The sequence below is a fragment of the Phocoena sinus genome, chromosome 6 (assembly GCF_008692025.1).
Source record: "Phocoena sinus isolate mPhoSin1 chromosome 6, mPhoSin1.pri, whole genome shotgun sequence".
NCBI lineage: Eukaryota > Metazoa > Chordata > Mammalia > Artiodactyla > Phocoenidae > Phocoena > Phocoena sinus.
In genome coordinates, this window is record NC_045768.1 from 28,263,527 (window position 1) to 28,276,638 (window position 13,112).

Genomic DNA, 13,112 nt, shown 5'->3' on the forward strand with positions numbered 1-13,112 from the left:
ATGCTGTTTGGCAATGGTTCACGGCAGCATCGGAGTTACTCATTTTCCTAGATGTATTGGGTGGTAATTCTGCCAGAATTTCTAAAAACCATACTCAGAAGCATAGATGGTGTTGCACGTTAGGATTTTCTGGAAGCAGAGGCTGAGGCAGAGTTTGGGTATGGGTATTTCTTAGGGATCCACACCTCTAGAGGGGATGGGGAGGATACAGGATTGAGCAGAGGGAGGAGTTGAACTGTGACGCACGGCCAACCCCCCGGGCACTCTTGCCGCGGAGCTGAAATGTCCAGCCCTTTAGGTTACCCCAAGGCCTCCCTCCCTGACACCCCATAGACCCAGGCCCTTCCATTAGTCATTGGAAGGGTGTGCCCCAGGGCCAGGCAGCTGTCTGCAGCTGGGACAAACTTAGAGGGGTTGACACCTGAGGCTGTCTGCTGACAGCCAGACAAGAAGTCCTTCCTTGAAGGGGACTCTGTACAGTGCAGTTCTGTGTCCACCCCTTACATTAATAGGTTTATATGCCATTTTTTTCACAATCATTTCATTTAAGGATGCATTGTTTAAAAAAATAAATGTTTTTAAAAGTGGAGGGGTGCAAAGGGAAAGGAAGTAACATTTAATACCAGCTACTATTCATTACAAATGAGCGCTTACTGATCGCCAAGCACTGTTTAAAGCACATACGTGTGCTGTCTTGTGATATCCTCACTAAATAACCCATTTAACATACAAGGAAATGAGGCCAAGGAAGGTTAAGGACTTCACTGGGGTCACCCGACACTGTGGCAGAGCAGTTCTTGCTAAAGTCAAGCCCCCCTCATGCTCTGATGTCTGACTGCCAGGGCTGAGCTATGTGGCCAGGGTGGAGGTCCTGTGGCTGGTGGGTGAGAGCTACTCTGTGACAGCTGAGTGCTGGTAGGTCCTGCTAAAATAGAACCAACTGCTAGAGAGACACTTGAAGAGTCCACAGAGTTTGGATAACTGCGGGGATCCAGAATCCATAGCACGTTCTCATGGGGGATGTTAAGATGGCCTGACCATTTTCCTTGGCTTTCAGAGGAAGAAGCCATGTGGGATACTGTCTCCCACAATTCTGTCTTGGTGCCAAGAGTCGTAGTCCTTATAGAAGAAGGAGAATCCAAGTGATACTATTTCTTGGAAAAACAAAGAACAAAATTGTCTGTTGAGATGAACCTTGGTGAATATCAAGCCTGGACTTTGTTTTGTTTCTGGCTGTACCATGACTTTGATGTGTGGTCTTGGGCTAGTCATTTCCCTTCAGTAGATTTCAGTTCACTCATCAGAAAAATGAACAGCACTGTTCCTCTGTATTGTCTTTAAGATGAGCAGGAATAAGCCTTGGCTGCTTCCCATAGATCATTGCTTATTGACAGTCTTATTGGGTCTCTTCCTTCCCAGTTAGGAAACCTGCTGCCCTACAGCGACCCCAGCGTGGTGTTTGTCTTTCTGTCCATGTTCGCCGTGGTGACCATACTGCAGTGCTTTCTGATCAGCACGCTCTTCTCCAGAGCCAACCTGGCGGCAGCCTGTGGAGGCATCATTTACTTCATGCTGTACCTGCCCTACGTCCTGTGCGTGGCGTGGCAAGACTACGTGGGCTTCACACTCAAGATCTTTGCGGTGAGTAACTCTGGCCCTTCTGCAGTAGCTGCAGTCAGAGCCGCACCTGGTATTTCACTTCTGCTTTATAGTCCAAGCTGAGAACAGAAGATAAGAGATTCTCTTTCCAACGGGACTTGAACCTCAGTTCTAGATTCTGTGCTCCTTGAAGGCAGGAACTGTGTCTTATTCAATTGCTTATTTTTAGTCCTCTGAGTGAACACGGGTTGAATTGAATCCAATGGTATTTTTTAGGGAGCCAGACTGCACTGCATGCGGTAAATGACACTGGGGAATGCCTTTAGACAATAGGGGCCAGCTCTACCTTTTGTCTCCCAGCTCTGTTGGCTGTGTTAAGCTCGCCACAGTCGTAGCCACAGATAGAACCGAAAGCTCTTGAGATCAGAAATGGCTCCTTCTGGACTCTTGTCTCCCTTGTGTCCAGTATGGGGTTTCATTTGAGTAATATTTTCTGAACTTCAAGACTGAGGAGCAGGTACTCCATCTCCCTGCAAATCCCGGACTTCACTCCCCTCCCTTGTACAGAGAAGGAGAGGCCTCCGAGGGGGTGCAAGTCCCTATAAGACTGAGTTGTCCTGAGTTTTTTGCAGGACGCTCCAGATGCCTCTGTCTGGACCCGTTAGACATCAGCAGCCCCAGACAGGCTCCTATGGCACTGAGCCATCACTGGCCGAGCAGGGAGCTTGAGAGGACCATGTGTGTGTGTAAGGGACAGGATTGCTGAGCCCTTGAGGCACCTTCGGAAGCATAGAATTCTAAAAGTTTTACATTCCATCATACATGCATTTCTGAAATGTGTGAGCATAATGAGTGCTTATAAATAGAATCATTTTGTATGCTGCCAGGGAGCCCACTCCCCTAAAGGGACTCTGTAGATAAATATTTCCATATCTTGCAATTGATCCATTTGGCAAATTCACCTTTCTCCAGGTAACATTTGCATTAGCAGTGTTAGGAGAATGAGAAACAAGGAGATGGATGAGTGACTTCTGCATCTTTCTCACAGAGCCTGCTGTCTCCTGTGGCTTTTGGGTTTGGCTGTGAGTACTTTGCCCTTTTTGAGGAGCAGGGCATTGGGGTGCAATGGGACAACCTTTTTGAGAGCCCCGTGGAGGAAGATGGCTTCAACCTCACCACCTCGGTCTCCATGATGCTGTTTGACGCCTTCCTCTACGGGGTGATGACGTGGTACACCGAGGCTGTGTTTCCAGGTACACTGAGCTTCCACACTGCTTTAGACATCAGCCAGGGAAATGAAATTTCTAGCTGTAATGCTTTCCTTCCTTTGTGCTGGAATTTCTGCAGGGCCTGGGTCTCCTTGGAAAGTGGTTAGGGCTTTGGACCTATGGCAAACAAATAGTCTCCAAGGAGAAGCAGCTGATGCTAAAAGTACAGCTCTTAGTACTGACATAGCTCTTGTTTCTTGAGCACTGTGTGCCAGGCACTGTGCAAAGTGTTTTACATACTTTGGTTCATTTAATCCTCATAAGACTACTCTGAGGGAGTTACCGTTCTAGCCAGTTTTTGCAAATGAGAGAACTATGGCCCGAAGAAGTTAAATAACTTGCCTGTGGCCACAAAGCTGGTAAGAGCGGGTGCTTGGAGGTGAACCCAGGTGGGTCACACTGGGTCGGCTGGCCCAGGAGAGTCCTCCCAATGCTGACCCAGGTCTCTAATTCTGTATCCCCTGAATTACCACCAGCAAATGTTCTGTTTCCTGAGTACAGCTTGTGAATAATAAGATACATTGGCTCTCAGCCCTTGCCTGTGCTTTAATCAAATTAGTATTCATAAAAATTCATTTTTATACTTCCCTTAATAAATCTCCTTGACCAAGACCTGCCTTGGATACATTTTCATAGAAGATCAAATTCTGAGAGAGGGAGGTTTAACTCTTTCTGGTTTCACCTACTGATTTTTCTCTAAGGGAGTGTATGTGAAGTGTTTTTTACGTACCCTACCTGAACTTCCCACATTGGATATGCAACTTTGTATCTTACAGATCTGGATTCAAATTCTGAGTCCTCCACTTTACTGGCTGAGTGATCTTGAGTAGGCTACTTAACCCTCAGTTTCCTCATCTCTAAAGTGGGGATGATACCTGCCTCATGGGGTTGCTGGAAAGATTCAGAGAAGTGCAAGATGTTTGTCATACACAGGAGATCTCAGCAAATGTTATTGCCTCTCCTCCCCCACCACCAGTCCATTTTGTCCTGTCTCCAAAGGCTGTGTCAAGGAGAGAGTCAAGGAGGCTGTGTCTGGCTGGGACACCTCGGGGATGCCGGGGCGTTGCTGAGCTTTGCTCACACCTGTGCTTTGCTTTCAGGCCAATATGGAATCCCCAGGCCCTGGTATTTCCCTTGTACTAAGTCCTACTGGTTTGGTGAGGAAGGCAATGAGAAGAGCCAGCCTGGTTTCAGCCAGAAGGGAACATCAGAAAGTAAGCTCTGCTGACCCACCCTCCCCTTAACTGCAGTGCAGCTGCCCCTACTGGCTGTGGGGGGCAAGGGGTGGCTCTCGGCCTGAAGAGCCTAAAACCACCTTAGGGGCGGAGAAATCCCCTGAAGTGACCCTTTCCACATCCTCCCATGCATTTGTGTCCAGTGCTGTTGACTTATCGGGGAGTCACTATCTGGGCTTCTAAGGGACATTTCCTTTGTTCTCTTGGCTTCTAAATAAAGTGACTCTTGATCTCTGCCTTCACCTCCGCCCACCCCATCCCCCCAAACACATATACACATACTTTTCATACTATCCTGACAACTAGAAAGAAGAGGTAAAGACAGCCGTGGTTATGGAGCCACAACCTCTCTGCCTGCCTTGTCCTGATGACAGACGCATGAGCCTGTGCAGGCTGAGGCCAGGTGGCTGCCACAGAGTTCGTTCTGTGCTTCGTAATGTTCTCAGCCTGCATCACCCAGAGCGCACGTCCCCTCCTGGCTTCTGACTGTAGGTGGTGATGCCCACAGTTCAGCAAAGGCGCTGCCTTCTGGGCTTTTTTGCTCAGGTTCTTGGAGGGGAGCTCTTTGGGTTCGGTATAGCTTCCTCAGTCGTTCATAAGTCGCTCCCCTGCTGATCTCTTCCGTGCCCTTCCCCCAGTCGCCAGTGGTGAAGTATGGTGTTCCTTAGCATGGCTCACGAGTTTCCTTACCACCCGCCATTGCCCGCCATGCCAGCTGCTTCACCTGCTCTTCCTTCTCTTCTTCCCCAGCCTCCTCTCTGCGCCTTTATCACTGTATTCCCATCACCAACACTAGTGCCCAGATAGGCCCTAGATAAATATTTGTTGACCGTCTGCCTGAGAAACCAGAACTAGCTGTGGAGACAGGACACTTGTAAAAGTGCAAGCACAGCCCCCTGCGTCTTGACGCTCCACTTGTCAGTGTCTTCTGTGGGCTCATTTCCATCCTGTGTCTTCTCACAGTCTGCATGGAGGAGGAACCCACCCACCTGAAGCTGGGCGTGTCCATTCAGAACCTGATGAAGGTTTACCGAGATGGCATGAAGGTGGCGGTTGACGGCCTGGCCTTGAATTTCTATGAGGGCCAGATCACCTCCTTCCTGGGCCACAATGGAGCTGGGAAGACCACCACCATGTAAGAAGAGGGTGTGGCTTTCTCAGAATCAGCCACAGGAACCTTCTGTCCTACAGTTAGAAATTCATACCTAAGAACATTGCCTTGGTTACCGGGCTGAGGGCAGAGCATATGAGGAATTGATGAATGTAAAAATATTATCTAATCACAAGAGTGCTTTCCAAATGCTGGTTTTTCTCTAGATATTATTTTTTCAGGTTAAAATAGGCTGGAGGCCTTTAGATGACCTTTCCCCTTCGGTTCTCAGAATTCTGCAGTATTTTTGGAACCTGAGACTGTGACAAGTCTGAGAAAGGGTCTCCTTTGGAGTTGGTTTGGTCAGAACTGTGAGGCAAGAATGTGGAAAGAGAGATTGGCTGTACTGGTGGGGGGAAGTAATTTCCAGGAACTCTGTCTCTAAGCAGATGTGAAAAACAGCTGGGCAGCTGGCTGGCTGTATGAGTGCCTTCTCTGGGACCTATAAGGACCTTAAAATGGACAGCTTCAGAAGGGAGCACAGGCTATAAACACACCAGAGTTACCTCAGTGGCTTTCAATGTAGTCCATCAGCCATTGCAGAGGGCATTTTGGTGGGGGAAGAGGTAATCTCTTCCTCCTGTTTTTCTTTTATATATTTTTAGCACGCAAAATCAATATATTATGAACATTGCAGAAACTCTTTAAAAGGTGTGCAAAAATCCTAACTGCCAAACACAAAAATTACTTTTATCTTTGAATCATTTGTTCTGCTTTGTCCCTTTTACTTGGACATGATTTTAAGCATAAAAAGAATATATGCTTTAAAGTGTACTTCCCACTGTAAATTGGAATCTTCATTTAAAAAATGCTTGTGCTGAAACTGCCATTTCCAACACATAGGCCCACTCCTAGCTGTTCACTGAAGCAGAGACTCCTTCGCTGTGTCGGGGTCTGTTGGAGTCCATTAGGAAGGAACGGGGCTGGAGGGTTGCTGCCTCTGCCGTCTGCCCGGACGCTGCCGCCTGGAGTGGAGCTTCAGGGCAGGAGGGCCAATGCTGACTCCTGTACTTTAACGTTTTTGTCCTTAGGTCAATCCTGACCGGGTTGTTCCCTCCCACCTCGGGCACTGCCTACATCCTGGGGAAAGACATTCGCTCCGAGATGAGCACCATCCGTCAGAACCTGGGGGTCTGTCCCCAGCATAACGTGCTGTTTGACATGTGAGTACCAGCACAGCCTCTTTGGAGGTGTGTCATGAGTCACGGGTAGAGTGAGACTTAAGTATTTTACCACCTTTGGGGGTAGCAGGCCTCACCTCCCTGGATGTGTTGAGGGCAGGTCGTCCTTTGACGTTGGAAAGTAACAGAATTGTGGGATGGGGTATGTTATATCAGTCCAGCTGGTGGAAGTAGGCCTAGGAAACGGTGCTCTCCGTTCCTGTCCTTCTGGAGTAAGGACATCCTCTCTCCCCGCACACCCTCCCTGAGACCACCACCGCTCTCACCTGACAGTAGCTCAGGGCCCTTGATACGTGGGTCCCGTGTTTCCTGCTCAGAACTTTTGCCCCCGTTCAGCCTGCCCATCACCAAGCAGGGAGCCGCCATGGTGAGCAGAGAGAGACCTGAGCTCTGTGACCTTGGGCGAGGGCATTCCCCCTTCTGGGCCCTGGTTTCCTCACATCTACAGTGAGCAGCCCGGGCTTGTGTCCTCCGCAGGGGCCCCCCTTCTCTCAGGGCTGAAGTCCTTCGAGGTTCAGGAGGGCTGCTCCAGGCTAAGGCTGAGGCAGCTGCTTGGTTGGTGGGGCCTTGGGGAGGGCCCTTTGAGGACCTGCCACTGCCGGATGCGCGGGGGCCAGGCCAGCGGGGAATCGGGTGGACGTGACCTGTCACCCTGCTGCTTTGGCTTCTCAAGTAGCTCATGTGACTGCTCACTGCTGTTCTACCTTGAATCCTTCCTGGAGATTATTTTTCAGAAATTGATAAAGTTAAAAAAAAAAAAGTGAGGAAAGAAAAATGTGCCTGTCGTGTTCTGGGGGAGGAGGCACTGTGTCCTGTGCGTCCTGGGGGCCCGGAGCCGACCTGCCCCTCTGTCCCCAGGCTGACTGTTGAAGAGCACATCTGGTTTTACGCCCGCCTGAAAGGGCTCTCGGAGAAGCACGTGAAAGCAGAGATGGAGCAGATGGCCCTGGATGTTGGTTTGCCGCCAAGCAAACTGAAAAGCAAAACAAGTCAGCTGTCAGGTGAGGCCCAGAGCTGCCTTCCTCATCCAGCACACCCCCCCCCCCCCGCCCCCGACTACACACACGCAGGAAATACAGCTGCCGTCGTGTCCCCGGCTTCCCCGGGGAGTGGGAGGGTGGGTCGGTCAGAAACGTGTTCTGGGCTTGTCCCCAGGTGGGCACCTCCATCCCTCTTTCGCCACCTCTGCTGTCACTCACTGGGGCTGGCCCTGGATCCTGTCTCCTCTGTCCCATAGGTGGAATGCAGCGAAAGCTGTCTGTGGCCTTGGCCTTTGTTGGGGGATCCAAGGTTGTCATTCTGGATGAGCCCACAGCCGGCGTGGACCCTTACTCCCGCAGGGGAATATGGGAACTGCTGCTGAAATATCGACACGGTAACTGATGTGTATTTACTCTGCCTTCTGGGCTGGGAGGCGGAGGGAGGGGGGGCGGGCCTCTGGAAGAGTATCTCATGGCTGTTCCTGCTAGAGCAACAGAATTGCTTTCAAGGAAAATGTGGAGCTGAGCTCTGAGCTCAGCCCTGGTGTGCAAGTGGGAGGCCTGGTTTCCAAGACCCTTCAAGTTTACACTTCATTCCCTAGGGGCCTGCAAGGAGAAGAGAAATGGGGATAAAGGGCATCCTCTGTGGGCCCCCAGGGCTCCCTCCAGCCTAGAACTTTCACATGTACAGTATAATTATGGTCTCCTATAGACTGAGGTTCCCAAGAGCCGAGGCTGTGTTGTCCTTCATCTCTGTCCCCACGTGGGGCACTAAACTTGTGTGCTGACAGAGTGGATGAATGGATGGGAGAGGTGCAGTCAGCTTAGAGGGGTAGAAGGTACACAAGGTGGTACAGTATGAGGGGCACGGCTTTGGAGTCAGCTTAAGCTGGCCCGAGACCTTGGAAAAGTCATTTAACTTGCCTAAGCTTCTTTATCTATAATGGTGGGAGTGCCCACCTTACAGAGGATTAAGTTAAATGAGAATGCACCTAGACCACGTAGCACACTGCTGGCATGTAGCAAGTTCCCAAATAAACATTCCCGTCCTTCATTCTGTGAGGGTGCAGCAGCCGTCCTCAGAGCACTGCCATCCTGGCAGTCATGAGCACACAGGTCTCGGGGTCTTTCTCCCAGGCTTTCCCCTGCTCGTATTTCTGTAGTTCTGGCCACTGCGATGAGTGAGGACAGCAGGCCTCACCTGTGCCTCGTCCTTGTGTTTGTTCCCGGCAGGCCGCACCATTATTCTCTCCACACACCACATGGATGAAGCGGACATCCTGGGGGACAGGATTGCCATCATTTCCCATGGGAAGCTGTGCTGCGTGGGCTCCTCCCTGTTCCTGAAGAACCAGCTGGGGACAGGTTACTACCTGACCCTGGTCAAGAAGGATGTGGAGTCCTCCCTCAGCTCGTGCAGAAATAGCAGTAGCACTGTGTCGTACCTGAAAAAGGTGAGTTGCAGCCTCAGTGCTGGGCTGGTGCCGGGTCCGGGGAGTCGGGACTCATTGGCTGTGAGTGGCTTGTCCACATCTGCCCCATTCTGCCACCTTGACACCACCATCTCCCTGCTCTGTGTCCCTTTGGAGTCATGTCGTACCTCCTGCATGGAAATCTCTGGAGACTTCTGTTCCCATCGTGCTAGCTCTGTTGAATCCCATTTCCTTTTTCCTATGGAGACACAATGAGTGATGGAGAAGGCCCTTAGAGGACTTAATTTTGTTGAAGAAGAAAGACTTACCAAGAGTTAAGAGCCTTAGCTGAAGAATGCCCTGCTGTGCCTGCTCATTACCTTTAAATCTTACTGACCTTAACTTTTAAACTACAAAACGGCAAATATATATTGAGCACCGATTTCACGCCAGACGCTCAGTCTGGCAGACTCTGGCCATAAAGGAAAATGATGATAATAGTTGCAGCATTGTTATCATTTGCAAACTTTTTTTTTTTTTAATCTGTCATCTCAAAGTACAGAGCAACCCTGGGAAGAAGGTATTGCAATTATTATCCCAGATGAGAGAAGTGAGGCTTGTAGGGATTTAGTTTATTCAAGGTCACCCAGCAAGTGAATAACAGAGGTGGGACCAGAGCCCAATAACCAGGTATATTTTCCCCTGTACTGCAGTACCTGCCTGAGATTTATTTGTGTGTGCAAACACTGGCACCCAAAACACTTACATCCCAACCTTGACCTCCCGTCCACTTATTTATCTTTTAACTAATGTCTTGTGAGTCAAAGTGCAGTCTGAGACAAGCAGCATCAGGATCACTTGGGAGCTCATTAGAAATGCGGAAACTTGGGCCCAACTCAGACTTACTAAATTAGAATCTGCATTTTAACAAGGTCCTCTGGTGAGGAAACACAAATTAAAGCTTGAGAAGCACTGAGCTAGATAACCAGGCAGGTAAATCCCACGCCCAAGACGGTCGATGAGGGCCTGGTTACGGCACTCACTGGCAGGCCACAGTTCTTTTGAGAGCGCTGCTTCCTGTGCACACAGCCCATGTGTCAGATCAGACAGTGGCCTCAGAAGCCAAGGCAGCCCAGTTGCATGCCTCCCAGGAGAAGCCCTTTGCTCCGTTTCTCACACGATAGAGCTTCTCGGAAGCCCCCAGGTGAAGGTGGTGGGGCTGCACCTTGCTCGGTCCCTGACCCATTCTTACCTCCTTCTTTGCCATCAGGAGGACAGTGTTTCTCAGAGCAGTTCTGATGCTGGCCTGGGCAGTGACCATGAAAGTGACACGCTGACCATCGGTAAGGACTCTGGGGTTTCTTATTCAGGTGGTGCCTGAGCTTCCCCCAGCTGGGCAGAGTGGAGGCAGAGGAGGAGAGGTGCAGAGGCTGGTGGCGCTGACTCAAGGTTTGCTGCTGGGCTGGGGCTGGGCGGCTGCGGGAGAGGGTGCAGCTTGGTGCGGATCGGCCTAACGCTTGCCGGGGAGCCTGGGGCTTGGTCTGGGAGCTGGCAGGGCAGTGTCCCAGAGCGCTGAGATGATTGGGCGTGGGGGATCCCTTAGGGGAGTGGGTCTGGCTGCACACTGGACACTGGAGACCAGGGATGTGGAGCTGAGTAGCCAAGCTGATAGTGGAGGGATTGGGGTTCAGTGCCTAGGGAGGGTGAGTGCCCAGGAGAGGAGCAGCCCGCTGGATTTCCCTCAGGAGGTGTGTATAGGAGGCCAGTGTCACCAATAACACATATGGAACAGAAGCCTTTACCCTGGCCATGTCTTCCCCATCCTAACAGCTGGCTGCTCTCAGGAACGCTCTGGCTCTCCTTCCATGCCCTGTTTGATTAACGCTCTATTGAGGGACATAGAAGGAGCCTCCTTTAAAAGGTTAGAGAAAGGTGAAGACTCTTTTACAGTTCCTTTAGTCAAGGTTTCCATTGAAGAATCCTAGCACTTAGGCAATAGCCACCAGGCTTTCCACCTCAGAAGGCCGGCCAGCCAGCCAGCCACCCACCATGCACTGAGGACCTACACTGTGCCTGGCTTTGGTGATACAAAGGTGAATAAGACCCAGCCCCCACCCCCAGGAACTCTCAGGCCAGAGATGAACACGTGGAATGACTTCAGTGTCTGGACCATGTGTGCTGTGTGGGCAAGCGGGCTCCTAAGGAGTAAGCAAGGGAGAAGGTGGAGAGCGGCCGGCCCCTAATGGGGGCCTCGGAGTTGGCTGAGCCACGTCTGTTCTTTGGTCCCTACAGATGTCTCCGCGATCTCCAACCTCATCAGGAAGCATGTGGCCGAGGCCCGGCTGGTGGAAGACATTGGCCATGAGCTGACCTACGTGCTGCCCTATGAAGCCGCCAAAGAGGGAGCCTTTGTGGAACTCTTCCATGAGATTGATGACCGGCTCTCAGACCTGGGCATCTCCAGTTATGGAATCTCAGAGACTACCCTGGAAGAAGTAAGTTCAGTGGCTGGCTGTCAGAATAAAGCAGGGCCAACGATCCTGGCGCCAGACAGGCAGCCTGCGTGCCCACTGGGAATAGGATCACCATGGACCTAGGCATTGAGTGCTTAGGTCGTTGGCATCTGGGTTGTGTTGGTTCCAGTTAACCCTTTAAGGTTGTAGTGGGAGATACAGGAAAGAAGTATTAGGATTGCTCCCTGGTATGACTGTGTCATGACCATGCATCGGAAATGGCCAACATTTATGGAAAATCTACTTGTGCCATGTGCTAACCTTGATGTGTTTTGTTTTTTTCAATCATTGTAACTTCATTTAATCCTCATAACAAGATGAGAAAGTTGACATTCAGGGACGCCAAGCAAGGATTCAGAATCAGGGGTTTTGGGCTTCAAAGCTCATACTCTATTACTGTGTAAGCAGTGCCTCTCTTTAGAGAGACCTCAAGGGCTGGAAGGGGTATAAGATTGTCTGGCCCAGTAGTCTCCAGGTTTGACTGGGCAGCAGAATCATATGAGAATATTATTGACAATAAAAATTCCAAGGCTCAGCTCCAGGGTCTTTGAATCAGAATTTCTGGAGGTAAGGCCTTAATGTCTGTGCTTTTATTGCATGCTTCCTGGGCAGCGTCTGGGCAGATCGGAGTTTGGGAATCATTGATCTAGTTCAGATTGTTTTCTGATGTTGGAATCCCTGCCATAACATTTCTAGTGATGGGAACCCCTCCCCTCTTGATATCCTGTCTCGGATAACCTATCACGGTGCTAGCCTACTCAAAGATTTGGGGCCATAGACTTGGAAGAAGCCACTTGGCTCATTCCCTGTAGGTTCAGAACAAATTCCTCCTTCCGCAGTGTCCTCATGTCATAGCTTTAATTTGAAAATGATTGTCTGGATTGACAGCTCTCACCATTGGGGAAATGTTCTCTGGTAAAAACGGCTTCTCTCCCAAGTGACTCTGACAAAGTGTTATCAATAAATGAGTCTTCTACGTTTTGTCTTTAGGGGCTAGCATACCATTCAGTCATGTAATAATCATGGCAGTTGCTCTCACAATGTGGTGCTTATGACACTCTCACTCACTCTTATTTTTCAGATATTTCTCAAAGTGGCTGAAGAGAGTGGGGTGGATGCTGAGACCTCAGGTAACGCTCCAGGGGGGCTGCACATTCTCTGGGCTGTGCCCCCTGTAGGCTGTCTTAGCTCACTAGGCTTGTGCCTTTCCCTTCAAATTGTTTTATGACATTCTTACTTTGAGTGTATAGATTTGTTACAGATTCAGAGTTTGTTTTGCTACAAATAAAGTGAAACATGGGGTTCCTTCCTTCTGCCTTCAGATGGCACCCTACCGGCAAGACGGAACAGACGGGTCTTCGGGGACAAGCAGAGCTGTCTTCGCCCATTTACTGAGGATGATGCTGTTGATCCAAATGATTCCGACATAGATCCAGGTCCGTTTGGGCAAGATCTTCATTCCGTTGCTAGAAAGTGAATTTCTCTCTTATGTTCTTCTCCGGTGTTATCTTTCGAGGTCCTTGAACCAGGATGACAGATGCCTGCAGGGTCCAAAGGGAAGAGAGAGAATGAGAAAAGCCACTTTCCCCTTTTCAGGGTTGTGTATACAGTCAAACCTGAAAGAGCCTGTCCTCACTACTTCCTTCACTGCACTGAGACCGCTCTTTCGAGATACACACACATCAAAAGATGGCCCCTCAATCCTCTGAATCCATTTCTTATCTTTTCTCGCGTTCATTAGGTGTTTAATTGTTGAATAAATGTTCTCTGAAAG

At 50.0% G+C, this 13,112-nt stretch overlaps 1 protein-coding gene across 3 annotated transcripts in view; it reads left to right on the forward strand.

Annotated features, from left to right (window-relative positions):
- The window catches only part of ABCA1 (ATP binding cassette subfamily A member 1), a 138,251-nt gene that overhangs the window by 92,414 nt on the left and 32,725 nt on the right, over nucleotides 1–13,112 (forward strand). For all 3 annotated transcript variants that reach the window (XM_032634674.1, XM_032634676.1, XM_032634675.1), the window contains exons 16-27: nucleotides 1,420–1,641; nucleotides 2,648–2,852; nucleotides 3,968–4,081; nucleotides 5,066–5,237; nucleotides 6,284–6,415; nucleotides 7,292–7,434; nucleotides 7,671–7,808; nucleotides 8,647–8,867; nucleotides 10,096–10,168; nucleotides 11,118–11,320; nucleotides 12,420–12,468; nucleotides 12,661–12,774. In XM_032634674.1, the coding sequence (XP_032490565.1) occupies nucleotides 1,420–1,641; nucleotides 2,648–2,852; nucleotides 3,968–4,081; nucleotides 5,066–5,237; nucleotides 6,284–6,415; nucleotides 7,292–7,434; nucleotides 7,671–7,808; nucleotides 8,647–8,867; nucleotides 10,096–10,168; nucleotides 11,118–11,320; nucleotides 12,420–12,468; nucleotides 12,661–12,774 (1,786 nt within the window). The remainder of the gene's footprint in view (nucleotides 1–1,419; nucleotides 1,642–2,647; nucleotides 2,853–3,967; nucleotides 4,082–5,065; nucleotides 5,238–6,283; nucleotides 6,416–7,291; nucleotides 7,435–7,670; nucleotides 7,809–8,646; nucleotides 8,868–10,095; nucleotides 10,169–11,117; nucleotides 11,321–12,419; nucleotides 12,469–12,660; nucleotides 12,775–13,112) is intronic.